Here is a 27772-nt window from a genome sequence, read left to right on the forward strand (position 1 = left end):
GCAAAAATGGTTCTTATCAGAAAATACACATACATTTTCATATTTCAATCACAATTCCACAGCTAGAGATTAACTGAAAAAAAAAGGATTTAAAACCACATGCTATGTAAACCCATTTGTCTTTTTCCTAAGGGAAATTTAAGTCTAGTTAGTGCATTGTAGGGTAAAATTCGTTCTTATGCAAAAAACTTATGTTAGAACATATAATGAATTATGGTCAGACTTCCTAAAGGCTCACTGGCAAGCAGAGTGGGTGTAAACAAGCCCAGATGATGTGCTGACCTACAGTCACTACATTTTGTGCAATGTCAGGTGCTGCAGAAGGGCAAGTGTGAGGTATCCAAGGTGTGCTGTACTCCAGGCCAGAGCAATTCCTTCTTCCTGAGCTCTCCCCTGATACAGGTAACAGGGATGTGCTGCCACATCATCTGGTGTGCTCTGCTGTGGGCCTGGATTGCACCTCCCCTGCATTTCAGTGCTGCAGTAAATGCATCAGTGATGATACTTTTTAATCTCAGGGCAGCTTTTCATGAACTGTATTATCATCTTCTCACAAGAAACTGTGTTCTCTGGCTTTTCCCATTGCACAGGGTCTCACAAATCCCCTTCTTCCAAGATTCCATTTTCCCATTGTCCAACTCCTTTTTAAGGTTTGGATAAAGCACTATATTTCTTGTCTGTGGTCATATGATTTATCCTTACTTTATATTTATTTGGCTGCACTCCTTTTTTCACTAAAAGACAATGGAATTATTTTCTATGGCAGCCTGTCAGTTGAGATCCACCTTGATAGTGAAAATAAGCTGTAGATGGTTATGTTATTTTGATTGAAGTATTTCATTATGATCTTCCATGTTTTCATTTTGGCCTTTGGAGAGCTCAGCCCAGGAATATAATTTATAATTCACAGATCCCTGCTACTTCACCTCTCTTGCCCATTTGGGGGACTGACTGGCAATGTGCCCATGGGCCAGTGCTCAGGTCTGTATTTTGATGACTACTTACTGCTTTCAGTGCATAAAAGTTCACCACACCCCAAGGTTTTTGAAAGCAGGAGTCCTATTCATCACAATCCTTAGCATGCAAGAGTAATTTTTCCTTTAGACTAGTCTTATTTTAATGAGTTTGTCAAATTAGTGTTCCTTCTGCACAATTCAGTTCTTACAATGCACTTTAAATTCAAGATTTGGACAGTCTTTAAAAACTCAAACAGAGCTTAAGGTATTTCACTTTTGTACTATATTCTATCTGACCAGGAATTGCAGGGGAATATATTGTTAGCTGTTTTGAGGCCATTTTTTTGAAATCTTTGGTTGAAATTGGAAAAACACAATGAACTGTAAGCGCTCAAGTCATAAAACAGAATGAGTGTGGTGGTGTCACTAAATACACCTGAACTTTTGCAGAGGTGACAGTGACAGAATTTGGCTGTACTGACCTGCAAGGAGGCCAGCTTCAGCCAGCTTCTGGCCATCAGGTGTTACAGTATGAGTGACTCAGTGGTTGGTTACTATGTGAGGGGAAAGTGAGCTCTCAGACAAAACTGAGTGCTGCTGGAAGGTCTTCCACAGCATGATCTGGGGTTTTATTAGTGCCTCTGCATTGCTCAGAGGAGTCATTTTTGCAGACAGGAGTGAAACAGCTCCTCATTCAGGTTAACCAGTGGTTTTGGAGGAATCAAGTTTACTGTTGTTCTGGGTTGTTCCATTCTCTCTGCCTTTATAGCATCATTGTGCTTTATGTTACCCCTTAGTCTAAACTCAGGCATTAAATAGATGTGCACTATTGTTCTGCTGCCATTATTTGCCTCGTGGTTGGTTTTATTTCACTGGTGCCTGCAATGATCGATCAGTGTATGGGTTTTTTATAAGCCAAGGTACAAATAAGGTGTATTGTTAGAAAAGCAGCATGGAAGTAGCACAGATCTTATTCAGCGAGTCATTATTACTGGAAAGATTGATCGTGTTTTTCAGAAACAAAATAGAGCATCCTTCTGACAAAAGGAAAAGACAAAAGGAAAGAACTGTTGGGTTTTAAAAAAAATTTTTTTAGCCATTTGTAGCTGTTTAATGCTAAGGAAGGGAAAGTGGATAAAAATTCACTAACCAACAATGTACTGAAGAGCACTGCTGTTTTGATCAAGCATTGCTGGGGGTTTGTGAGCAATTTTTTTTGGAGACTCGAGGCCTAATTTCACAGCTTGAGCGAGCTGACAATGCTCAACATCTCCACCTTCTAGAGTGTCAAAGATATGTGCAAGACACAAGGCTCCATGAATATGCACAAGAAATCAGCATAAAATAGGTGGGATAATCTTAAAATAGTTATTGCCTTCAGCTTTGATTAAACCTCCTTCTTGAGTGGTTCTGTGGCTGGTTGGACCCATATGGGGAAGGGGATTGGGCAGCACAGATCCATGCTGTGGGGTCTATCCTCATTCCGAGGGCTGTAGGGATATTTCCTGGCTATTTGTAGGGATCTTTTCTGGCTATTTGGGGATTCTTTAGGCAGGATATGTCATTCAGGGTTATGTAGTTTGTAAGGTCTTTCTTCACTTTGATGAGGGATACTCGTATGGAGAGGCAAGATGTGGTGAGCTGGAGGCCTGTGCATCTCCATAGAAATGCCAGCCAGAGCAGTGACCTGATTAGCCTTTCAAAGCTAATTATCTCCATGTTGTACTGCAGCTTTCACTCTCCAGCCTTCATGCTCAGAACTTCAGTTTGCTTCTCTGACAGAGAAATATTTCCTGGCAGCTCCTGGCGCAGGCATTTCAGATTGTGACAGAAAGCTCCTGCTTCCCTCCCTCTCATCGTGTGCCTGATGGAAATGAATGATGAGACAGGATTTGGCTTCAAATCACTGCACAAATAATGTGACAAATTAATATTTGACATTTACCAGTGTAGGACTGTCAGGCTGATGCTGTGTCCTGCTCATCTGTGTGCTGTTCCTGGGGCAGCCTAGGCAGGGGCCGTGGGTGGGTTTGATCAGAAAGGTGTGACCTGGCCTGAGGAAGGGAGAGGGAATGGGTCTGTGCCCAATACCTTGTTTATGCAGCAGAGGCACCACTGTCAGTGAGACAGGCTGTGAAATGCAAAGATATCCTCATTTCATGTTTTATTCTGATGCGAAGCAGTTCAACTCGAGCATCGCAAAATGCAGAAATGGTATTTTCTGAACATAAATACCATTTAAAATGGTATTTTAAATGGTAATTTTAAAGCTCAGTTGTTGGCACAAGTCCAGTTCTGTAAGGGATGCTGAGGCTACAGCTACAAAAGCGTGTTTTCACACATGAATAAGCTGCAGAAGTCAAGTAGAAAAAGGTCCTGACCTTATGTTAACCTTCTTTGGTAAACTGTCATTTCTTATTTATATTATTGTGCTCTCATCTGTCAAGGCAACTGCAGGAACTTAGAGACAAGTGAAGTCCTGTGATTAACTGTTGATGAAAAGGAGCTCCCATTTGCTTGATTAGAGTGATATTGCAATGGCTTAACCCCATCCCTGGGGGTTTCGGTCAAACCTCGGGGCTCTGGCAGCTTTCCTGACCTTTGCCAGGGGGACTTTGGGAGCAGCTGCCTCCAGAGCCAGAGTGTGACTGTGCCAGGGCCACCACTGGTTACCCCAGAAATGGAGGAGTCACGGGGGTCACTGCTGGAGCCTGGTCCCAGGGCAGGGGGGAATTCTCCAAATGCTGTTTGTTGCTTTGGAAGGGTTAATGGTGGGCTAAAAGGAATACTGAGGGACATGTCTGAGAGCAAGAAAGTGTTTATTAACATGGTGACAGCATTTATTAAGTTAATAAGGTCTGAAAAACAACTTATTCTTGTCAAATTCTGATTTCGTTGAAGAGAACAAATGGTAATTCTGCATTTGGGCTGTTCTCCCTGCCCAACAAATCAATGTACAGGTGTCTGCCATGTCCTGTGATAAAAAATTGAAGGGCAAAATACCATGCACTTTGGGGAAAATGCCAAGGCATTTTTAATTATTTTTATTTAATTTTTATTAGAGCAGAAGAAATTAGTCTACTGGAAGGATTCAGGATGCTTTTGTATGATCTTAACTCTTAACAGTTGCATTTGATTCAACACACATTGTTGGCAGGCCGTGACACTGAGGTACTTGTTGCCAGGAACACTTCAGCAGAAGGAGTACAAGGAGAATATATTTTACAAATATCAAAAAGTACCAGTTCTTATTGCAGGTGCAGCAAGTACCAGACCAGCTGAACTCAAATCTTACAGCACTCAAGTGAAGGCACCCTCAGATGAAGTGAAGCCACCCAATCCTCTTCATCTTCCTCTACTTCAAGACCTTGTCTTGAGACAAGGAAATAAACCCAGCTGCAGGAATTGTTTCACAATTATCCAATTATCTGTAACTGAATTACTCTGTCCACCTAATGTCTGCCTCCTAGAGTGAGGGGAATGGACAACATCACCTCAGCAGATGCTGGGTGAACCATCTTGATATCAGAGGCATTTCAGAGTATTGGAATTTTACAAGGGTTCTAAAAAGAAGAGAAAAAGAATAAGCAAAAGAAAAAGACTTATGAGAGGAGAGAAGGTAAAACCTACTTTCTGACTTTTCCAAACCTGTTTTTAGTGGCTCTCAGGTATCCTGGGACTCCAGCTTGGGTTTTTAGAGCTAAGTCAGATAATTTCAAGTATTTATATTTCCAAGTATAAAAAACTCACAGTAATCTGCTAAGGGATGTGAAGAGTAAACATTTTCTTCTCCATTAGTTTGTACATCCAGAATACTGGTAAATGTCTTATATTTGAAGTGAATTTAACAAGAAGCAATATCTGTTTTTACATTTCAGTATTAATTATGATTGCTCCTACCTGTCAAATCATTATTTTTAGTTATGAGTAAAAAGCTTAATAACTGCTTTTGATTTCAGATCTCAGTTGGAAATTAAAAAAAAAATAAGTTTCCCTTATTTGTCATATAGAGGGAGCTGTATTAAGTGAGATTAGGGATTTTAGGGATTAATTGTGCATTATAAACACTGTTTGGCATTGTGCATTCAGACTTCTGTGGTTTTCTGGAGACTGCTGGATTTAGGCAGGAGGACTGTGTAATTTTTGTGCATGGCTGTGGAGAAGCTCCAGGCAGAAACTGCTGGAGATGTTCTACATTTACAAACTTGATGGGGAATCTAATTTTATTTCTACTCCCAAGTCATTCTTTTGGATTTCTCAATTTCAGGCATTTCTCTGAGAAGAAATGATGGCTGGAGGTTGTTCCTCTGACCCTCCCTCGTGCTCTCCCATGCTGTGCTGGATCCAGCTGGGATCAATAGCTGCGTGGAGCTGTTACACTCTCCCAGGCAAATTGTGTCATCTGTCTGCATTTGTCTAGTCCTGGTAGTTCTGCAGCAAAAAAAGCCCTCCAAATAAGTAGTAAAAATGACAACATAGTCATAGTAAGGGTAACACTGACTTCAGCTTATTGGGCTTTTTTAATGAATTACCTGAGTGCTGATTCCTGGCAAGCCTGAGCAGGCAGGAGCTTGAGCTGAATTTCGGGGGCTCATTCCAGGCTGGTCTGGGCAGTCCCCTTGCCCTCTGTGAGCCCTCCCCAGCAAAAACCACCCAGCTACATAAACCTTCTCAATCGTATTAAAATACATTGAATAGAAAACTCAGCAAATCCCAGCACTTTGTGTCTCTTTCTCTTCAGTCAGGGAAGGGACACATTGCTTGGGCCAGAGCAGACACTTCCCACCTGGTTCAGAGCATTTCTGTGTCAGTCTGGGCCAAGAAGAGCATCTGACGCTCTGATAATTGACTTATTGCTGAATTTTAATTGCCCTGCTTTAGTTTCTTCCCAATTCCTGCTCGGCTGTTGCTGAAGGCTCCCCGCTCCTCGCTCACACACCGAACAAAGGCGGCTGCGAGCTGAACCACCCAGATTCTCACATCTGCCATCCCTCGGGGGAGACAGGCTCACAGTTATGACAGCTCCCTCCAAAGTGAGCGCTGCCACTGCGGGCTGAGCTCGTTGATCCTGGATGCGTGTTTTCATCCGTCGGAACTGAGAACAGGCTGAGTCAGTTTGCAGTCGCTTTTTAAGTCGAAGTTTTATGCACGACAGTTGGGTCAAGGGTGTTGTTATCCTAATCCAAGGCTCCAAAGCAACAGTTGAAGGAATCCTATCCAAAAGCCACTGGGTTTTGGGGAAGACTGGGGCTACTTATATTTTAAGGATTCAATGATTATTTCCAGATAATCTTGGTAAATCTCTTTTTCTCCACGGAGCTCGTTTTTTGGTGCCTGTATTTTTGCCTTTGAACGCTTAATTCAGCTGCAACATTTTAATAACAGCCTTTTGCATAAACAAACTGTGGAACTGGCAGTTTAATTTTCAGGTTATGTCAGACTACAGGGTTAGTACAGTGTTAGAACACTATCTAACACAGGCTTAGGTGTAGTGCAACTTGTCACCATGCCACACATTCCCTGCAGCTCAACTTGTGCCGCGTTCCAAGGCAAGAGCATCTCTTAGAAGGCACAGCATTGCTCCTACCCCAGGGAAAACTGGCACCTTTTCCCTTTGCATTGCAGCTATCAGATGAATTATTGATCACTGATCTGAAGGGGAAAGCTTGTTTCTGGGTGTCACAGGTAGCAGCACACGCAGAGCCCCATCTCCACGGCGTCTGCCATATGGCGCTGGCGGCTCCCCGTGCGTCACAGCTGATTATAGACTCGGCACAGGGATTGCTTCCCCAGCCTTCCAGCTACCTTGGCTTCCTCCAGCTCCACCAGCTGGAAGCAAATATGGAGCAGGAACCTCAACTTCCTTGGGAAGGAATGCCCTTCAGGTTGTGGGACGTGCGGGGACAGCGGTGTCACCCCCTCTGTGGCTCCTCCGTGAGTGACTCCAGGTATTTCAGTTTTGCACAACAAAGTTGGGCATGGGCAAAAAAAACTGCCCTGGAGAGTTTTCTTTGTCCAAACCACTTGATGCATAAAGCTGTATTGATCAGATTTTGGCAGTGAAAACATTTAAAGTTCAGAAGTATTGCGGTGTTTGCCATATTACTCAGGGACTTAATGTTTTTAATTAAAAGAGGAGCTGTGAATAGTTAGATGAAAAGCATTATAGAGCTATATGAAAAGGCTGTTATTGTCCAGATGGAAGATAATATTTGGAAATAATGTGACAAAAAATGATAGACTGCAGTACAAATATGTTTTGAGATGTTCCTAGGGCTCTGATTAGTTTATATTAGCTAGTTTTTTGCATGTATGACTACATCTGAAAGGCAGGTTATAGAGAATGTTAACATTCCAGTGGGCTGATTGACAATAATTAGTTTATTTTGAAGGAAAGGAAAGAAGCACGGTATTGTTGGAGCTGAGTAATGTGAATTAAAAGCCAGGTAATCTTTTCTGCAATTACAGAGATACAATGATTGCTGTTATCAGAGAAGAAAATCCACTCGTACTTTAAAGAATCATTGTGTAGGAAGAGCTTTGCAAGCCTGAAATTGAAGCTCTGGTCATGGTCTCCAAAATTACACTTAGTAGTAATTTTATGCAGAAGCAAGACTTCTGAATACTTAAATTATAGCTTGTTTGTAGCAAGGTATTTACCAGCAAATACAGGCATCTTATAAACAGCACATGAGTCATTTTGGTGTTCATTTCGAGCACATCGAAAATGCAAATTGCAGCTGAATTATTCTTGTGTGGAGAGGCGAGGCTTAGAAAAACCTTAAATTTGTACTTTAAATGGAAATTGTGAGAGGAAAAATGTGCACATTTGCCTTTCAGAGGAGGGTATTGTGCAGGGTGGCTACAGCTTTTTCTGTAGCTTTGCCTACAGGCTGTGTAAACAAGAACTGATGGCAGGAACGGGGATGGGAAAGAGCACAGCTCCTGAGTGGTGTTTGTGTTCCTCTTTGGGAGCATTTAATACTGTTCTTCACCTGGACACCTCATCGAATTCCCTTTTTTTTTTTTTTTTGTATTATTATTGAAATGCCTGTGGATTTTATGAGCTATCTGATACAACCTTAAAAAGCTTTAAAACAATTTGTGATAAAACCTAAAGCAAACAGAAACCCGTCAGCTTCTCTGTTCAAAGCCTTGGCCCAAAGGAAACGATCCAGACACGACTGTCAGCGAGATAGCAACTGCTGGGAGAGCTACACTGCGTTATTAAAAGATCAGTAGTTTGATCAACATCATATTGGATTACTCAGACTTCAATTACAGGAGTACCTGAGGGCTTTAGCTGGGATATATTAGAAGAACAACTTGAAGTGAACCTGCTGTTGTTGCACGCCAGCTCTGTGAAAGGCCCACCTGAGAACCCTGTGAACAGTTCCTGTCCCAAAAGGGATTCAGTGTCAGCCAAGGAGTTCAAAAACAGCTAATAAAAATGGAGCAATCAATTGGTTAATTTGATGTGAATTTTAATCCCAGGAAGAGGAAAAAAAAAAAGGAAGTAAAATAAATTCTTCTGTGCCTGGTGACATTATTGATACAAAGACAGGGTGAGAGAGTTGGGGTGGTTCAGCCTGGAGATGAGAGGTGCCTAGGGAGACCTCAGAGCCCCTTCCAATGCCTAAAGGGGCTCCAAGAGAGCTGGAGAGGGACTTTCAGCAAAAGCATGTAGTGGTAAGAGAGAGGGAAATGGCTTCAAACTGACAGAGGGTAGGTTTAGATCAGATACTAAGGAGAAATTCTTCCTTGTGAGGATTATGAGGTACTGGCACAGGTTTCCCAGAGAATTCATGGTCTGTACCTGGAAAAGTTCAAGGTGTCAGACTGGACAGGGCTCAGAGCAACCTGGGCTCATGGAAGGTATTCCTGCACATGGCAAGGGAATTAGAACTGGTTGATCTTCAAGCCCCTTTCCCACCCAAACCATTCTGTGATTGATGATTAGGATCCAGCTCTGGAAGTTGGCATGGATTAGGTTTTGGATGTATTCGTGTCACTTCTCTCTTCTCCTGCTAGAATCTCTGCAGAGTCACAGGTGATTTATGTCATAAAGGAAGCAGAGCAAGAAAACCTGTGTGAAATGCTCTCTGGCAGTTTATTTTATCTCTTAGATTGTCCTGGAGCTGGGATGGCTCAGTGCTTGTTGTGGCACCTGAAGAGGCACAACATGAACTGATGGCTGTAGAGCAATGCCAGAGCCAGCTGTGACAGAGGGGCAGGAGGCTGTGCTGTGGTCTCAGCTTCAGAGTGGCAGAGGTGGAGCTTGGTGCCTGCATGGTGCCTGTGCCCTCCTTGTCACAAATCACATCTGTATTTCCAGCCAGCACAGCACAGGCACTGTAAGCTGGAAGCACCAGATTATGAAGGTGTTTGCATGATTATAATTTTCTTGTGCATGTTTTACCTGCTGTGTGTGGAAAACACATTTCTCTGCATTGTGCTGTAGCAGAGGCACGGATCTCAGCAAGTGTGCATTAATATTGCTGCTAGCAAAATCCAGGTGTTCTCATCACATCAGGCATTTCTCTTTTTATTCCACAACTACTCTTGCAAACTGCCATATCCTGCCGAGAGGAGATGCTGATGGCCCAACGTATAAACCTCCTTAATACAGCTCAGAACTGAGTCCACACAAGGAGTTTGGGCTGTATCATGCTGTCACTTATTAAGTGCAGCTCCTTGTAGAGATCCTCTCCTCCTTTGCCACCCTCCCACCTCACAGCAGGGCCCAGCTGGGTTGTGCTGAGGAGCTGTATTTAAAAATTGATAGACCCATAACAAATATTCTCTCTGCTGTTCCGCCCCACATCAGAAAATCTTGCAGGAGTGTTGCAGTAGCTGCTGATACTGGTGATCTCAAAGTCTTTCTGCTAAGCAGAAATCACCTAAAATTTTGATATTTGTCTTTAAATTGTTCCCTCCCAACTTCCCTGTTTATAGCCAGTACATTTACCTCTTTTCTACTGGAAGCAGGGACATTAATGAAGCTGGGTTGTTTTTGGGGTTTTTTTAGGAGCCTAAGTTACCCTTTTCTCTGGTTTGTCATTCTTCATCTTGTACTCCCTTGTTATTTCATGTGGTCATTCACTTATCCTGGCACAGTTCTTCACTGAGAGTTTGTGTCCATCTGTGTGGGTTTCATATTGATGGGAGTTGGAGTTGTCAAGGGGGTGCAGTTGCCAAAATATCTATTAGTCTAACCCCACTGAGGGGGCTGGTAACCCTATCACTCTTCCTTTTTGGCTTTTCTTTGCTGTGTACTACACCAAGATCCCAAAAAGGATTTTTTTTTTGTTTTGTTTTAAATACTTTCAGTGGAGAAAAACGTACAGAATTGCTTTGTGAAAAGATGGAAAAATGTATTTCTACACAGCTGTGTGAAAACATCACTGTTGTCTGAGGTCTGCCCGTGAAATTGTCATGTTCCTTGCTTTAATTCTATAGCCTGGTTTTCCTGCAAATTGGCAAATTGTCTGGTTTCAATAATTGCTTAAAGTGTGTGTGTATATATATATATATATATGTCTCTGTCTGTATATTTATTGAAGAATTCCTTGAAACTCTAATTAGGGCTGCTTGACTCCAAAGCAGTTTACATATCACAGGCTTACACAGCTATCAAACAGATGCTTCTCCTTTTTTTTCATTCAGCTGACATTTTCATTTTCTCTGCATATTTTGAGCACTGAGCAGTGATGTGTTTTGACTCCTGAGGCTACAGATGATATCAAAATGAGGATTAGAAATGAAGCTTTACCTGTCAATTAAGTTGTTAAGCTTGTCCTCCACAGTGTCTACACTTTGAAATGGCCTGTTTATTGAATTTGAAATAGTTTTCATTCTTGACTTTGTTCAAATTGAATGGACAGTTCTAATTATAATCTTCAGGGTTTTCATCTGCAACATATGGTTTGCATTTAGAGCTGTGGATGAGGGGCTCTTGGATGTTTATTGAGCTAAACCACTGTTAAATATCTCATGAGAGAGTGGCATGTCAGGCATGGAGAGTAAGCAGAAATGGGCAGTGCAAATATTGGCCAATTTTCTCTTTTCACATCACTCTGTCCAGGAGATCTCCTGGGGGGCAGCTGGGAAATAAACTGTGGTGGCAGGGTCCAGACATTGGGAGAAACAGGTCACCACTTTAAGTGGTTGTCTGGTGCCAGTCTTAGCTGGAAAGGAAAGGGAAAGGAAAGGAATACCGAATTCAAATTCTATTAATTCAAATTACCAGGATCTGTGTCAGGTCAATGTTGTTCTTTCCAGTCACCTGTGGCCCCCACTAACAGGGTTGCATGACATCTCATGACAATTTGTTCATCTCTTTATTCCCCAGTAAGGCCAGTGACAGACCAGGAAATGAAATCCAGGTCTCTTAGGCTTGATGAGGTGGATTGTCCCTTGCAGTGCTCACAGAAGTCTTCTCCCCAAAACTTTTGGTTGTGGGCCAGCTCCTGCCACTCATGCTCCATGGATCTGTCAAAAATGCCACGCCCTGGAGATGCCTCTGTCCCTTTCCCTTGAAAACAGGCATCAGGAGATGCATCTCCTTTCAGATCTGGACATAAATATTTATTACCTAACGCGAGGTCCCATTGATGACTCTGCTGTTCGGCGTTTCACAGGGCTGTGGTTTCCATCCTTTGGTGTTTTCTGTGTAGAGAGAGAGAAACCAGAAAGAGAAAAGTGAAACCTGGCCTAGGCACAGCTGGAAGTCCTCTAAACCACCTGGGAAAGCATCTGAGGTGCAGGGCAAGGTACCAACTACAGTGCAGAAGATGCCTCTCCACCATGGACCAAATCTCCAGGGAGGTCTGGAGGACAGACTGACAGACAGTGAACCTAGTACAAAAAGCTATGTGGTGGTCTAATGCCATTATTGACCTTCCTTTCCCCATTTTCAGGGGCAGGTAAATAATCAGATCACTTGCAAAGCCTCTTTCTTTGCCTGCAAAATGGGTGCTGGTAGAAGTTGCTTTGTCCTTAGTCCTTGGGTGAAGAAATGCAGTAGAAAACTGGCTGCTCCAACAAGGATCCTCCTCTGTTGTGAAACCAGTCTGCAGGGGCTAAATTGGGTGAGGAATCATTAACCCTGCCTTTAACCAGTTTCTTACCAGCTCCTTTTGGTTTGCTGGAGCCATTCCATGAGTTAATCCTGTTGGAGCAGCCTTGCCTGGGACACCTGGGAGTGAGGAACGCGAGGAAGCTGCAGAGGCTGGGGCTGACCTGGCTGGCTCAGACAATGGATGCTTATCTAATCCATGGCAGGGGCCAGCAAAGGGCAGAACAAACAGCTGAGGAGCAAAAATAAAAGCCTGGGAGCACTAACAGTTCAAAATGACCCAGCTGGCTCTGCAGGAGCACATTTATCTGTGCTGAAAGCTGTTTCGTGGAGGTGTTTTAACACCAGGTTCTAGGAAACCACTCAGAGGAGCTTGTAGCATATTTGTCGTGTTTTGTGGAGCATTAAAAAAGAGCCCCAGACCAGGAGTTTAAAACTTCCCAGCCACCCAAAACTGCTTTTCTCAATCTTTGCTGCTCAGTTTGGTTCAATGAAAAAGAAATACGTTGTTTTAGTAATATGAACTGATTTTTTTCGTTGTTGTTTGTTTTAATTTTAGGCTTTGTTTTGGACCAGACTTCAAACTTGTATTTTCCTTCCTAGAATCCATACCAATGTAAAACTTCTTTCATTGTGGAAAAGATGGCCAAATATTTTTCTAGCAACAGGAGTTTCAAACCCCCTCCAATCAAAGTTTCAAACCCTGAAAATCATTTTAGTGTTATCAAAAGGGGAGAGATTCTTTTCAAAAATTCTGCTGCAAGAGCAAATTATGTCATGCTTTGTAGTGAGTGCATTTGTGAGGGGATTCACACTGGTTGTCAAATTTTGGACGTTTCTGAGCTTGAGACTTGAGCAGTTCTGTGATTTAAAGGAAGCTGTGAGTTGAATCTGTTATAAATTTACCTACTTACTACAATAACAGGGGCTTATTTTAAGTGTTACTTTATAGAATAATTTCTGACTTTTGTGATCAGCTTAAGAATGTCTGGGAACCAAGCCTGTTTCCCTTCCTTCCCATGAGTACATAAATTATTTAACTGAAAAACACACTAAATAATGTGTAAAATCAGCCATGTAATTAGTGGGGAAAGACCATATGATATTTTCACTTCATAACTTTTGTGAGGTTTAAACACCCTTTGGAATATAGAAAAGAGAGTAGTAACAGTGTAGTTACAAATAACAGAAGGCAAAGCACTGTCATGCATCTTTGTTGATTTAAAATCTCACATTAAATAGCAAACAATCAGTTTTCTTATCAGATGTACAAAATGATCTGCAGCTGAAGAGTCTGGGGGAGCTGGTCGGGGCAAGGGAGGGGTGAGCCAGATTGTTGGAACTTATTTCCAAATCTATGTTGGAGTTGAACAGTTTATCCACTTGTGATAATTTTAAATAGAGCCTCTTAAGGTTTCTTGTTGTGGTACTTTTACTTAAGATCCAGTCTTCCCTCTCTCTCTGTCACCATCATTCCTGACTGATCCTCATTATATTTTGTGGGGACCAGTGACCCACAGAGCTCCTGGATAAAGAGGGGTCAAACCCTGATTTTTGTGATTTTTGAGATAATGCTGCAAAGACTAGACCATGTTTCTTCTTTCAGGCCTGGATTTTTTAAATAAATAATCATTGTAATTATTTTTAATTATAATCTGACTTTAAAATCATCAGCATAAACCATTCTCTGAGTAAATACAAGTAGGGGTTTGTGCTTCCCTGCTTCTGCTGGTCTCATCCTTTCTGCAGCAAGCTGGGGGATTGTGGTGGCTGGAAAGAGGAAATGTTTGTGTGTCATTCATTCCTGTTTTATGTAGTATTTCTTAGGCATTTAATAAAAAGGGTGTAGTTATGCTTTTGTGAAAACAATTTGGGCCAGATCCACAGATGCTGTGGTGGGGGTTTGGGTCCCTGTGTGCAGGTGCCATCAAGGAATGGGTTCTCACATCAGCTGGACAGAAATCTTTCCATCCATATGGAAAAACACCATATTCTGGTGTTTGTGGGGTGGGTGATGCTCACAACTGTTTGGTCTCTGCCTCTCCGTGTTGTTCTCTGCTTGACAAAGTGAAGAGATTTTGCCGAAAACAAATTTATAAATAAATATAATCCTGAAATCATGAGACCACTGAGGTCGGAAAAGACCTTCAAGATCAAGCCCAGCAGTCAGGCCAGCACCACCACTGTGCTCACCATTAAACCATGTCCAGGGGTGGTGGCATTTCCATCACTGCCCCAGCAGCCTGTTCCAATGCTTTATGATCCTTACCAGGACAAAATTTTTCATAATATCTGCTCTAAATGGTGAGGCTGGTCCTGTCCATTGCTGGCTTTTCCTCCATCAGTGCCTGGGCACTAGGAAGACGAAGTTTTTTGTCTGCTTCTCTCTCAGAAAATACTGACTCTGAACAGTTCTCAATCTGCAAATTTTAATGGTCAAGAGAGGGAAAGCCTGTTCATTTTTTACCCTCAAGAAATGCCACTGGCTGGGGGAAGCTTCTTGAGAGGCAAACCTTGCTGTGACCCTGTGTCATGTGGAGCTTTTGGCAGTGACAATACCATCCCTGGGATACCTTTGGCACATCATCTCTCCTTCATTCAGGGTTCTCAAAATGGAGGCTTGTTATCCTGCTGTTTTTCTTTTTTTTTTGGGTTTTTTTTTTTTTTTTTTTTTTTGGAGTTCAGATCTGTATCTTGTTTGCATTTCTTAGTGGTCTAAAAAGCAAAGCTTTCTGTTAGCAGAGAATTGATCTGGCAGGATCTTGCTTTCTTTCTTCCTTTTTAAAAACCATAATTGCAGGTTCACTAATTATCTATGTTTATTACTGCTCTCTGTGTATTTTTGAGGAACTGATTGATCATAGCTGTTCTTGAGCATTTTACTAATGATATGAAAAAAGCATTTAATGTGACAATCCTGAGTTCCAAACAAGCAGTCACACAGCTCTGTACTGAAACAGATTTTGGGCAGGGCAAATGGACTTCTGTCAACGTGGTTAATCAAATCAATTAGGGACCAACTTCCTTGGTGATCAGCAGGGCCCTCAGTCAGGGATGTGGAGGATTTCACAATGTGGAACTTCACCTGTGGGATCTGCCCGTGGAAAGGGCACGGTGCTGGCAGTGGGTTGGGCATTTGTATATCACATCCTCTCCTACTCTGTTTGGAACTTGAGGTGTTGGGATGGAGGAAGGAGCACAGCCCTCAGGAGCAGGAAGAGCTAAAAACGATGTGGTTAAAACATTTTATGTCTTGGGAACACACAGGCTTTGGTTTGTTTGACTGAGTATTAGGTAATTCCTGATGAAAGCTGAGTAAACAAGAAGGCAGGAAGATACCTTCAGTGGGGAATCCTCTTGTAAAACATCTCTGAAATGTTCTGAAGGTGAGAAGGAGAATATCCACACACCACCTCTGCTTTGTTCACCCAGCAGAGTAATCTCCTTGGCAAGACAGCCTGGAGACAGCACACAGCTCTCATTTTCCTTCTTGTCGCCAGGAATTGCTCTCCCTCTGTCTTGTGGGGATGCAGTTGCTTTCATCACAGTCTGACTTGTGATAAGCAAGCCATAAGTGGCTTGAAATTCAGGTTATTCAGATAAGCATCCTAGGTTGTAACTACAGAAATTAGAGCAGGAAGGTGTTTCAGTTTGATCTGCACTGGAAACTAATCCAAATTTAATCACAGCTACAGATACAATCTTCCATAATCCTGTGATGGTCTAGAATTGCAGTGGAAGGGCTTTATATTTCAAGAATGCTTTTAAATATTTTTTATACATCTGCTGTTCTAGAATAATTTCATCTTTCTACAGCCAAGTAGAAAAAAATATGTCCACCTGTGTACCTACAAAAGCAGAAGCTGTTGTTTTGCTGCTATGTGTCCTTTACTAGTACAGCAATTCAAAGGTGAATATTCAAATAGTTTAGACTTTTAAAACTTCCAAATGCAGTTCAGGCATTTAGATCAGTGTCTGCTTTGCAGACTGCTCCTCAGACAAAATAATTAGGGAACTTTTCTGCTGTAACTGGGGGCGAAGCTGTTTCCTGGCCTTGAGATGGAGGAGACGTTGAAAGGCGACTGCGCCTTGCATTTCTCTTGATTTTATCTGTTGGATGTGAAGGAATCTTTCAGCATATAATCCTTAAAATATTGATCTTGCAGAGGAAGTCTGGGCCTGGAAGGGATCATCTGTCATCAGATTTGCTGTCGAGGTGGCGTCGTGTAGCTGCATTTTCAGCTCCTGGGTCTCGCCTCCTCTTGCTGCAGGGAGGCTCAGGCTGGGGCTGCCTTAGCTCATGGGCACAAGTGGTTTAGGATCTTTTATTTTGCCTTGAATTGTGTTGCCTTGCAGAAGTATGACTGTTGTATGGCTCTCTGGGCTGTGCCAGAACGAGGGAAGTGCTGCTCAGGGAAGAGCTGCTGCAGGGTGCAGAGCTCCCCCATAAACCAAGCCACTCCTCTAAATTTCCAAATGGAGACTAACAAATATCACTAACTCCCAGCTCGTGTTTATTAGCTGGACTATTTTTTCTTCTTTGTAAGTGCCGATATCTGAACTTAAAACTGTGTTTGGTATATGAGAGAAATTCTCTAGCTGATCGTAGCCTATAAAATTAAAATACTGACGCTCCCAGTGTTTGAGTTTATTGAGGTATAAATATTGGAATGTGGTGTACTATGTGGTTCAGCTGCTTCCTTGTTCTATTTTTCTGAGTCTTTTTGCTTATTTTATTTCTCTGACACTCCATACAAAGGGTTTCCTGGGTTTGATTTTGTCCTGGCATTTTTCAGCAGTCTGGTTCTTAGCGGTATGGAATTAAACAAGGTGAATAACATTTTCTGTTTACTGTTTACATTTTAAAAGGCAAAATTTCTGTTTCAAAAAAAGCATATTCCAGATGTCTCCAGGCATTAGGACATGTATGTAGTATACAGTCTAATAAAACAACAAATACAGCAGAAGGATCAAAAAAGAGGTGCATGTTAGCAAATGGTCTGAATTTAAACAGCAGTCAACACCAGGACTTCATTTTAGGTGAGGGAAATTCACATGTGAAGTATTAAAATTCAACTTCATAAATACATTTCCTCAGGAACGGGATGTTGTGCATTTCCAAGTCTTTAAAACTTCCTCTTTCAGTTAATTTTGATTAGATTTTCTAAAATGGAATAAACATAAAAGCATTAAAAAATATGTAAACCATGAAAGTTAAATGCAAAACAGATACAACCTCAGCAAAGATATGAAAGCCAGACCCCTTTTTCCTCAAGTGCAATATGGGGGGGAAATTCCTTCACTGTGGACTCGCTTCCCCCACAGGAGCAGTTGTGGACTTGCCTCCCATTAGATAATTTCAGAACATGATCAGATGAGCAATTAAATCAGCAGGAGGCTGCAGTGTTGAAAGGGGGGTTCTTTAGAGATGTCTGTTGCAGGAGGGAGGCTTGACTTGGGGAAGAAAATATCTTTGGTATTCGGATAATTTGGGACAAGCATTGCCCCTGGGGGAGATGGTGGGAGGTGGAGTTGCTATCCCTGGGGACTGCTAAGGAAAGGACAGAAAAAATCTAGGCAAATATCTGCCAGGTGGATTTTTTTCAGGGAATGGACTAATTGACCCTTATTTCCAATGACCCCCGTGTTGATTTTTAAGGTAATGGTGTCAACATGTCAATCAAATGCTATTTACAGTAGCCCAGCATTGCTGAAGAGGTGCAGAAAGTGCTTATGTGGTACTTCTGGAAATTCAGTTTTATGATTCTGTCTTAGACCTTCACCTGCTTACTTAAACTCTTCTTGATCTTTGTCCATCATTGTCCACCATTTTCAGCTGGAACTTTACAGCAGTGTTCTCAAGCTGGTTTAATGCTTGTTTGCCTCTTCATTTGACTGAATGTAATCCTCTAAAATCCCCTGAAATATGGAATGATGCCTGCTTAGCTTTGGAAAAAATATCAGCAGGAGCTCACACCATTTTTCTGGGAGGTTGTCTGAGAAGATGCTGTGGAAAGTTTAGGTGAGCACAAGGAAGAACAAGGCACAATGTTTTTCCCCCCTGCCTGGAAGTGTCCAAGGCCAGGCTGCACGAAGCTTGAAACAACCTGGGATAGTGGGAAGTGTCCTTGCACATTGACAGGGGGTTGAGAAGAGTTTTAGGGTCCCATCCATCCCAAACATTCTCTGATTCTATGACTGTATGCAAGGGGCACAGAAAATGCAGCACAAATTCCTCACTCTTTTAAAATTTTCTCTTTAACCTCTTTGTGCTATCCATGATTGAAAATGTAATGGTGATGGAGAATGTGTCTCTTTTCCATTCATGTCAGTTGTACCTGCTCGTACCCCCAAGAATAAAGAGGATTAAAGGCGGGATGCTAAAAGGAAATGTTCATAGAGCAAGGTTTTATAAAAGCCAAAGGTTTGACCAGCAGTTCCTACAGGCTCAGATGTGTTATCTAACCCTCATTCTTCCCCTCTATTTTTCTCTTGGCCTCTCAATGTAAGAACCATGTCACTCTAATTAACAAGGACTTCAGAAGCAGAGACTACAGAGGCAGTGCCTGCAGGAACTTGGAAAAATACCACAAAATTCCACTTTTCTTTGCTGCCAAAATGAAGCAGTAAACAACAACCTAGCCCGAGCGCCCTGGCTGCGTTTCGGATGAGCCCTGCAGGACAGGAGAACCAGGGTCTCTTGTAATCCTTCCTCACTGTGTCCCTTCCTTCTGCAGACGTGGATGAGTGTGAGGTGCTGAACGGGGGCTGCCAGCAGGGCTGTGTCAACACCCAGGGCTCCTTCCAGTGCCAGTGCCGGCCGGGATTTCGGCTCCACGCCGACGGGCGCACCTGCCTCGGTAAGGAACCCCTCAGTGGCTTTCCTCTGACTGCAAATCTCCAGTCTGAGATTTCACTAAATTTCATTACCCATTCTGGTTCAAGCAGCCTGTGAGGATTCAGGTATTGCCAAACTTACTCTTTATTTTGTTTTGTTTTTTGGTTTCTTGATGATGTCTCATGTTGGTGAAAATTCTTTTGCAGGAGGCATTAAAGAGCTTAGGGGCTGTTCATTTCAAATGACATTTTTAAATTCTGAGTGCTTTTGCCTTGTGACACATCCCAGCACTGCTCTAGGACTTGGTGATTTTAGAGGTTGTGTCCAGGGTAAAAGATTGTGGTTTACAGGGTGGAGTTACCCCGTGTGTGCTCCTGTCAGTGCGAGCACCATGGAGCTCAGCCACGACACATTGCCTGTTTATGTGGAGGGGATTGCAGCTCTGCCATTAGAAATAAACCCTGTGTTTCTGAGGTTTGGCTCCAAAGCCTAAAACAAGGCATGCCTGAGTTAATTCTGCTTGTTTTTAAAAACAATGGTATGAAATACACAGTTCTTGTTTTGCATTTAAATCAGTACAAAAGTAAAATTTTTTGAATTCTGCGGAAAGGGTTAAAATGTTCTTTCATCTGGGAAGAAGAAAAGGGCACCTTTTGTTTAAATTTTTAAACCTGATTTGAGGTAATATGGGAAGAATAGTCAAGTACAGTCAGACCACATCTGCAGAATAAGTTCACTCACAGCCTGGGCATTGCCTCAGTTCCTGCACAAAGTCCCTTGGTTGTGCTTAACTTCAGCCAGAGATATCAGTCATTGCTGGTATTATCACAGCAATACATTCACTGATGCAGCCAGGACATAGTGCTCAAGCTGTGGGAATAATTGATTTTTTTATTTTAAAACTTACCCTTTTAGGCTTTTTAGGTTTATCACATACAGAGACTTTCAGTGTTTTGTAATTAACTGCAATTAAAAATGTGATGAAGTCTCAGTCTTATCTTAGTTGGTGAAGGAGTGGACAAGGAAACACTATAGTGAGAGGGGAAAAAATCATGTAAAAGCGAAGTGGTTCATAATGAACTAGAAGCAATTGTGGTTTTCTGTGAATTAAAAGAGAAATTAATCTCACTCAGATCAGATCTGACCAGGGAAGACCCAGAAGTGAAAGATGGTTTGTTTGAGCTGCATTACTCCCTCTGAATAGTCTCAGTTGTGGTGGAGAGGGATTTTCATATGAAAAGGGGACTAAAGAGACTTTGGGAGGAAAAAGAGAAAGAGAGCTGTGTGATGAAAGCAAAAAGTAGATGTTAATGGCAATTAAATGGATTTACTTGTTTAATATGTAAAATTTTCTGTGGACACAAAATATTTAGGTTTTCTCTTGCCTCGCATAATCAGAAAGCTCAGTTTAGCTTTGTCCAAGCTGTGAACAGTGCCAGAGAACAAGTTTTCATGTCATAAATGTAAATATTCTCAAGAAGTTATTCAAAGTACTTCATACAGTGACCAGCTTTGTTTGCAATGTCTCAGAAATTATCAAGGAGGAATAAAAATAAATCCTAAGATGGGAGGCAGGAATTTCAGAGAGCTCTGCTATCATGATAATGGATATACAAGATACTGAGGGAGGATATTGAGTCCTGTTCCAGCTGTTTAGACAAGACACCAAAACAAATGGGTATAATAAGCTCTCATGCATTGGAGAACAAGACAGTTACTAATTGATGAGGACAGGGAGAAGCATTCCATATAAATCAGGAGTGCCTTAGGAGCAGGATCTGGGCAGTAGCTGCTTGTTGGGGATGGAGAGTTTGCCCCTTGTGCAGCACCAGGTTGTACATTCAGCTTTCATCACTCATCTGATGAGAAGCAAACACTAATGCCCCTCTCCTCTGACCCAGTGCAGCTAAGCAGAACATCCAGCATTTCAAACAGGCTTGGATTAGCAGTGGTATTTCTTCCATGGATACTTCAGAGGATGTAAGGATCTCTCCTGCATGCTGAGAAAGAAAAGGGACCACATTCTGGCACTGAGCTGTTTATGGAAGGTGATTATCTCAGCTGCAGAAATAAGAAACAAAAGTCCCTCTAGACAGGCTTTTCAGAGGAGCCCAGCCCAGATTGCTGTTATGTTCATTCTTTCCACGTCCTGCTTTTCTTTTTTGGCAACCCTGTGTTTGTGGGAACAAAAGTGCCAAAATCATTTGAGGGGAAGCAGATTTTGCAGCCTGGATGGCTTGGAAATCTCCCATACATAAGGAAGTGGATCTCTCATCTTAAAAGATATTCAGCCTGCATCTGAAGGCTCAAAAACCTGGGATAAGATACTTCCTGATGTGGTTCATGGAATATTACTGAGCTGCTGTCACAAGTTTTCCAGTAAATCTGGTCCTCCTGCCACCAGCACAGGGTGTTTGGGATCCTGAGTAGTTGTTGGTGGTCCATCCCTCCTCTGCCAGTATGAGCCTTAAAATACATGGAGAGAGGAGATCTGCTTTTGCCATTCTTCCTGCTCTCACTGGAAAATTCTGCTCATGCTCTAAGGCAGAGAACTCTATTCATGCTCTGCTCAGACCCAAAAATCTCCAGAGTGAGTTGATTTGTTCAATGATGATCAGTGTGTGAGAATAAACTACTTAATTCCTGCATCCCTTGATGTTACCCAGTACTTTGTGCTGTGATAAAATCCCATCTCTTTCAACACTCCTTTTCTTCCTTCAGTTTTTTTGTCCTACAAATTTTACTCAGCATTGAATTAATTTATAAACACACGTGCCAGACCAAATATTCACTTCAACCCTGTCCAACTTTTTTGTTTGCTTTGTTTGTAATGCCTTGATTATGTTAATGCAATGGATTTGACTTCACTGGAGTTTAACCAGCTGGTATCTGAAAAGCTGAAACTCGGAAAGAGCATGTTTATTGTAGTATCAGGCTGTGGGTTTGGACTGTTGTAGATTCATTGTCTTCAGTGGAATTTATTCCTGTTTGAACTCCTAGAAGTGGAAACAGGGCAGAGCCATTAGACCCTGATTCATCTCTGGTGCCAGCTGTTACCTTTGATGTCTGCTTAATGTGGAGAAGCTGTTGAGATTCAGGTTTTTTATGGAGATTTTAGCATACTAAGGCTCTTATATATTGAGAAAGTAACAAAGAAAATATCTCTGCAACTCTATAATCTGTGTTTCCCAATGTAAATATAAGCCCTGTATGTCTGAAGTTACATTTCTTTCACTGCCAAGGTTGGATTTAAGGTGATGTAAAACACAGGTTGGAAGAGATTGCATGTTCTAACCCCCTGGTTGCTATGCATGTACCTAACCATGGCTTCAGAGACAGCTCTTTGTAAAAATATCACCTTTATTATAAAAAATAATGGGTTGAGAATTGTGTATTTAACCGTTATCAGATCAGGGGCCTAGGAGAGAGCTGGAGAGGGAGTTTTTACAAGGACATGTTGTGACAGGACAAGGCAGAAAGGCTTTGAATTGACAGAAAGCAGGGTTAGACTGGGATATTAGGAAGGAATTGTCCCCTGTCAGGGTGAGGAAGCCCTGGCACAGAGGAGCTGTGGCTGCCCCATCCCAGGAAGGGTCCAAGGCCAGGCTGGACAGGGCTTGGAGCAGCCTGGGACAGTGGAAGGTGTCCCTGCCATGGCAGAGGGTGGAATGAGATGGGCTTTAGGATGAACCCAAACCATTCTGTGATCCTTGTTTTTCTCACCTGGTGTCACTGTCCCCCTTCCCAGATACCCCCTCCCTCTCTTGGCATCACCTGGCATCATCCCCAGCCTGTCTGGAACCCACATCAGGGCTGGGTTTCTACCAAACTCCAAGAGTAAATCTTTGAAAGTGACTGTCAGGCCACACTTCTGCCTGTGGAGGTGCTCATCCCTCCAGCCACAGGCCCCTGGTGACAGCTGGAGTCAGACCCACGAGGTGCCAAGTCTCTCTCTGCTCAGAGACGTGCTGCTGGCAGCCACGAGCACCATCCTGTCCTGTCCCTGGAGGCTCTTCTCCTTCAGTCTGGCACCTCCTCTCACGGATCCAGCCTGGTGCCTCAGCAGCAGCCCTGACAAACCTGCCCTGGCTGCTCCAGAGCAACCCCTGGCTGCTGGCACAGCCACACACCAAGCTGGGACACGTGGATTTCACACCTGTCCCCTCCCACCTTCAGATCCTCCCAAACCCTCATCATGACAGGTTGCTGCTTATCTCCCCTTGCATCCAAGTTGGCTGGTGCCCAGAAGCAGAGGGAGAAAATGGCACTTTTAAAAGCCTACGTGTATATTCTGTCACTTGGATTTAAGATGTTTTTGTCTTCTGAAATATTTTCATCTTATTTGAATATTCTTGCTGAAAAACAGGTCTTTGGATAGAAATGTGCAGGGGGCTGGAAGCTGAGAGTGTATGGGGTCTGCTGTCTCCTGTGCAGACAGGAGCTGCTGTCAGGTTCTGTCCCTGGCAGGGCAGAAGGCTCGTGGGCACGGGTGGAGGTCAGAAGCCAGGGTCAGGTTTCTGGGCACTGAGGTGCCTCCTGCCTCCTGCTGTGTGTGCAGCCAGGAGAATGTAAAAATCTGCTTTTCTTTTCACCTTTTTAGCACGTACTTGACTGCACAAACTCAGTGTTTGCTAATTGGTGGCATAGGGTGAAACAAATCCTGTAGCGGGTTTTGCAGCTAACATTTACTAATGTCTGTTACAGATAAATGAAGAAATATGAATATTGCTAAAATGAATATGAAAATATAAATAGCAAAGCTCTTTGCTGACTTCATTGGGCTCAGAGTTTGGTGCATTCCATGATGGACCAAATAATCTTTCCAGCTGCTTATAGAGAACACAGAATCCCAGAATGGTTTTGTTTGAGCTTACAGCTCATCCAGTCCTACCCTGTCCCACCCCTTCCACTACTCCAGATTGTTCCAAGCCCCACTGAACCTGGCCTTGGACACTTTCAGGGATGGAGCAGCCACAGCTTCTCTGGGTACCCTGTGCCAGGGTCTCCCCACCCTCAGAGTCAAGAATTTCTTCCTAATATCTCATTGAAATCTCTCCATACTACATCCCTGCTGTGGAAATCTCCATGCAGCCACACACACACGCTTCCATCAGCACAGCACAATAGCAGAGTCAAACCATCACTCTTATTTTTACATAGAGTGTGTGAATAGGTGTGGGTGTATGTTAACATGTTTTGTCAGGAGGAGAAATGTTTCTCCAGAGGCCAGGGATATGTGTTGAACAAAAAAGAATATTAATTTGCTTGGGTGAAAGAAGCAGCATCTTTAAAGATGTGCAGAGGACCCTGTGTTCCTGTGGTTTGCTGTGTGAGTCTGTTCTGCAGAGCTTGTGGCTTCTGTTATTTGAATTTTTTTATTTATGAGGCTGAGGAAATCAGCCTGAAAGACAATTACTATTTTTAATCAATGAAAGCAAGGAGAGAAAAAGATAATCAATGGGCAAGTGCCAGCAGGGCTGTTCTTTTTTCCCCTCCTTGCCTCTGCGGATTGGCAGTGCTTTGGTGCTGTCAGATCAAAGGGTGCTGTGCTTCAGTCAGCATTGCAGCCCTTAGATCTCACCTGCCTCTCCCTGGAATCAGGATTTCACTGGTGTGGGACGCTGTGTCAGCCAGGCTCTGTGAGCACAAGGGAGAGCAGTCACTCAGGGGAGGGCACGGGTGCATTTCTGAAAGCTGTTTGGCGAGGTTTGCCTGGTTTTGCTGTCATTTATGTATTTAAAATAGGAAATAAGTTCTCCCAGGTTGTTGACGTGCATTCCTTCCCTGCTTCCTTGGCTCCAGCTGTCAATTCCTGCAGCATTAACAACGGGGGCTGTGAGCAGGACTGTGTTCAGCTCAGCGAGGACCACTACAGGTGCCAGTGCCAGCCAGGCTACCAGCTGAAGACAGATGCCAAATCCTGTGAAGGTGAGTCCTGTGCTACATGTGAAGACACACAGTAAAGGCAATTTAAAAGACCCCAGGATGGTGTTTTGTGTCACTGTGCTCATTCCTATTTCCCCCTGTGTGCCAAAAGCAGCTTTAGGAATTGCTTATTGAGAGGATTTAAAAATAACACGTGTTTGAGGTGTGAAGTTCACTTTGAATCACAGCTTTGAACAAGATTTTGGCCTCCTAGATCCCTGGTTGTTCCTTGCACAGTGATGGTGATGACATAGGTTAGGAACTTAATCATGATTTAATTCTAACATTTTATTGCTCATCAAATTGTATATAGAGTTGGCCTGCATTACATGTTTTATTCTGCAAAAAGTCTTCTCTTTATCTCCTTTTGGCTTATCACAGGCTGATTCATTCATCCTCCCCTTCAGGTTTCTAAGCATTCTCTCAAGCAGAACAGCAATGCTACCTTTGGGTTTGATTGTTGCTTTTCTTTTCTTGTATATCTTAACATATTCATCAGTTTTGAAGGCAACCCCCCCATTCCCCAACACAAGCACACACACACACACACCCTTGAACATGCCAGAGAAAGATAAGGCCAAATTTATGGATTTATTGAGCTGAAATTCCTGTCACAAAACCGTTTCCATATGGCTCCTCTTCTGCTCGGAGATTTTACATGCTGTGGATGAAGTGTAAGTAAATCCTGCTGTTCAGATGGCTCCCAGCTCCTGCTGGGTGCAGAGAACCCTTCCCCTTGGGTTTGGGCCTCCCCAAATCCTGCCCTCAGTGGGGGCTGCACCCCAGGGAGCACCCACAGCCTGGTGGCCTCTCTGTCTCTCATGGGGTGGCCACGTTTTTCCCCTGAGATTATCAAAGAACCAGAAAAGGGGAGGTTTGGGGTGTCAGAGAGCTTCCTCTGCTGTTCCACATCCCTTTTCCAAACATCTCGAGATGTGTTTGGCCAGCTGGCTGTGCAGAGCCTGCTCAGGGCTTGGGGCTGGGTTGTGTGGAGTGGTGGGACAGTGGTTGGGTCAGAGGGGTCTGGGTGATGCCGGGTGGGGTGGGAGTTCTCCTGGAGTGCTCACGGCACAGGTCAAGCTCCCATGGACCACTTCCATGCTCTGTCTCAGCTGGGACCCCTAAAGGAGGAGGTTTTGCCACCACTGTTCACCGCCTCACGTGGTGGGGCTGAAGAGAGTTAGCCACTCAGCAAAGGCAGTGGTTTGTCACCAGCCTGTGGTTACTGAGCACTGGAGAGGGGCAGGGTCAGCCTTGTCTGCAGGTGGGCACCCATTACCCGGGTGCCTGCTCACCCCTGGGTGTTTGAACCAAAATAAATAAGTGCAGCCCTCCCCAGGGGGGCAGTTGTGCCTGGGGGAAGGAGGATCTGCCTTGTAAGCAGAGCTCAGTCTGGAAAATAAAGACTGAGTAGGATGCTTTCCCCATGATAAATACCTGAGTGAATGAATGCCTGGGGGAGAAAAGTGCTAGGTAAGCACATGGACAAGATTTTTACAGGAAGAAATGAGGGTGAAGTGGTCATGAATGCATTTGGGTTGTCAGTTCAGAGATATTTTAAATAGAAGAGGTGGGAGGATGTGAGTCTGGATGTTTTTTTTATTTTCCAACCAAAGCTTGGCTGCTGGAGTCATGGTTTGGATGGAGGAACCACAGTGTCTTGACGAATGCAATTGGGTTTTCAGTTCAGAGATATTTTAAGTAGAAGAGGTGGGAGGACGTGAGTCTGGATGTTTTGGTTTTTTTTCCAACCAAAGCTTGGCTGCTGGAGTCATGGTTTGGATGGAGGAACCACAGTGTCTTGAGAGTGTTTGCCACAGCAGGTGTGGGTGCTGTGCAGGTGTGGATTCATCCCTGTGGACTGCTTGGGAGTTAATACTGCACCCACAGCCCTGCAAAGCCTTGGAGAAACACTCAAGCCTGGCAGTTTTGCTCTTTCCCACTTTATGTTTTCTCCAGTGTGAAGTCATGGTTGCTGTGAACAAGAAAATTTATTTGATAAAGCCCAAACCTCTTTTCTTTCAGTGCTCTAGAGATTGTGGCAGACAGGACTGGGGACCCTGGTGTGTACAGCCCTGTCTGCCCCATCCCTGGCAGTGCCCAAGGCCAGGCTGGATGGGGCTTGGAGCAGTCTGGGACAGTGAAAGGAGTCCCTGCCCATGGCAGAGGGTGGAGCTGGATGGACTTTAAGGTCTCTTCCAACCCAAACCATTTTGGGATTCTGTGTCCTGAGGCACCTGGGAAAGGAAACCGTGCCAGTAAATTTTTCACCATAGTGTTTAACAGCTTGGAGTAGAGCTTTGTAGGATGGAGTCTGTTATCTACTAAAGTTATTAAATGAACCAGTAAGAGGCAAATGTGTGAAAAAAAGAACACTAATGAGTTATTTTTGGCTTTTCCTGAAACCTGCTTCTAACAGGAACATACATATCACTGGAAAGCAAGTCAATCACTGATTGCCTTATGTCCTGAAGATCTTTCCTTTACAAACTTTCCTCACCCAAGGACTTCCAAGGCTGCTACCTTTATTTGAATTACTATGTTTTACTAACATCCACTGTGTAATTTGTTGTTTGCCTGTTGTCATGTCACAGAGCATTACAAGCTTTACTCCGTGCTGTAATCATTCTCAAATTAAAGCTTTAGCTGCTCTGAAAACCTTCATAACATGCAGGTTTAACAGATGCTGTTTGATAGTGATTTCATTTAATTTACCCAAATAGAAAAGGAATCGGCAAATAACTCAATATTTCATATCAGCAAGGAGTGAGTTCTTGCTTGGAGCTAAATCCTTTGTAGACCGCAAATTGTCGAGCTGCAGAGCCAAGTTGTCAGCCTTGGAAGTGTCATGCACGATGAAGTGCTGCTGTTCCTTGGAAACCTATTTGCAACCTATCGTGTCAGAAGTCCAATTTCAGTTCTACATCCCTAACCATGCTTTTTTTGTTTAATACTGTCAAGTCAAACTCAGCCCTG

At 43.2% G+C, this 27772-nt stretch overlaps 1 protein-coding gene across 1 annotated transcript in view; it reads left to right on the forward strand.

Moving 5' to 3' along the window:
• LOC121336602 (multiple epidermal growth factor-like domains protein 6) overlaps positions 1–27772 on the forward strand; it is a 184462-nt gene that overhangs the window by 100823 nt on the left and 55867 nt on the right. The window contains exons 6-7 of the mRNA XM_041405927.1: positions 18771–18893; positions 24674–24799. Coding sequence (XP_041261861.1) covers positions 18771–18893; positions 24674–24799 — 249 coding nt within the window. The remainder of the gene's footprint in view (positions 1–18770; positions 18894–24673; positions 24800–27772) is intronic.

The sequence above is a fragment of the Onychostruthus taczanowskii genome, unplaced genomic scaffold, assembly GCF_017590055.1.
Source record: "Onychostruthus taczanowskii isolate IOZ18803 unplaced genomic scaffold, ASM1759005v1 scaffold24, whole genome shotgun sequence".
Taxonomy (NCBI): domain Eukaryota; kingdom Metazoa; phylum Chordata; class Aves; order Passeriformes; family Passeridae; genus Onychostruthus; species Onychostruthus taczanowskii.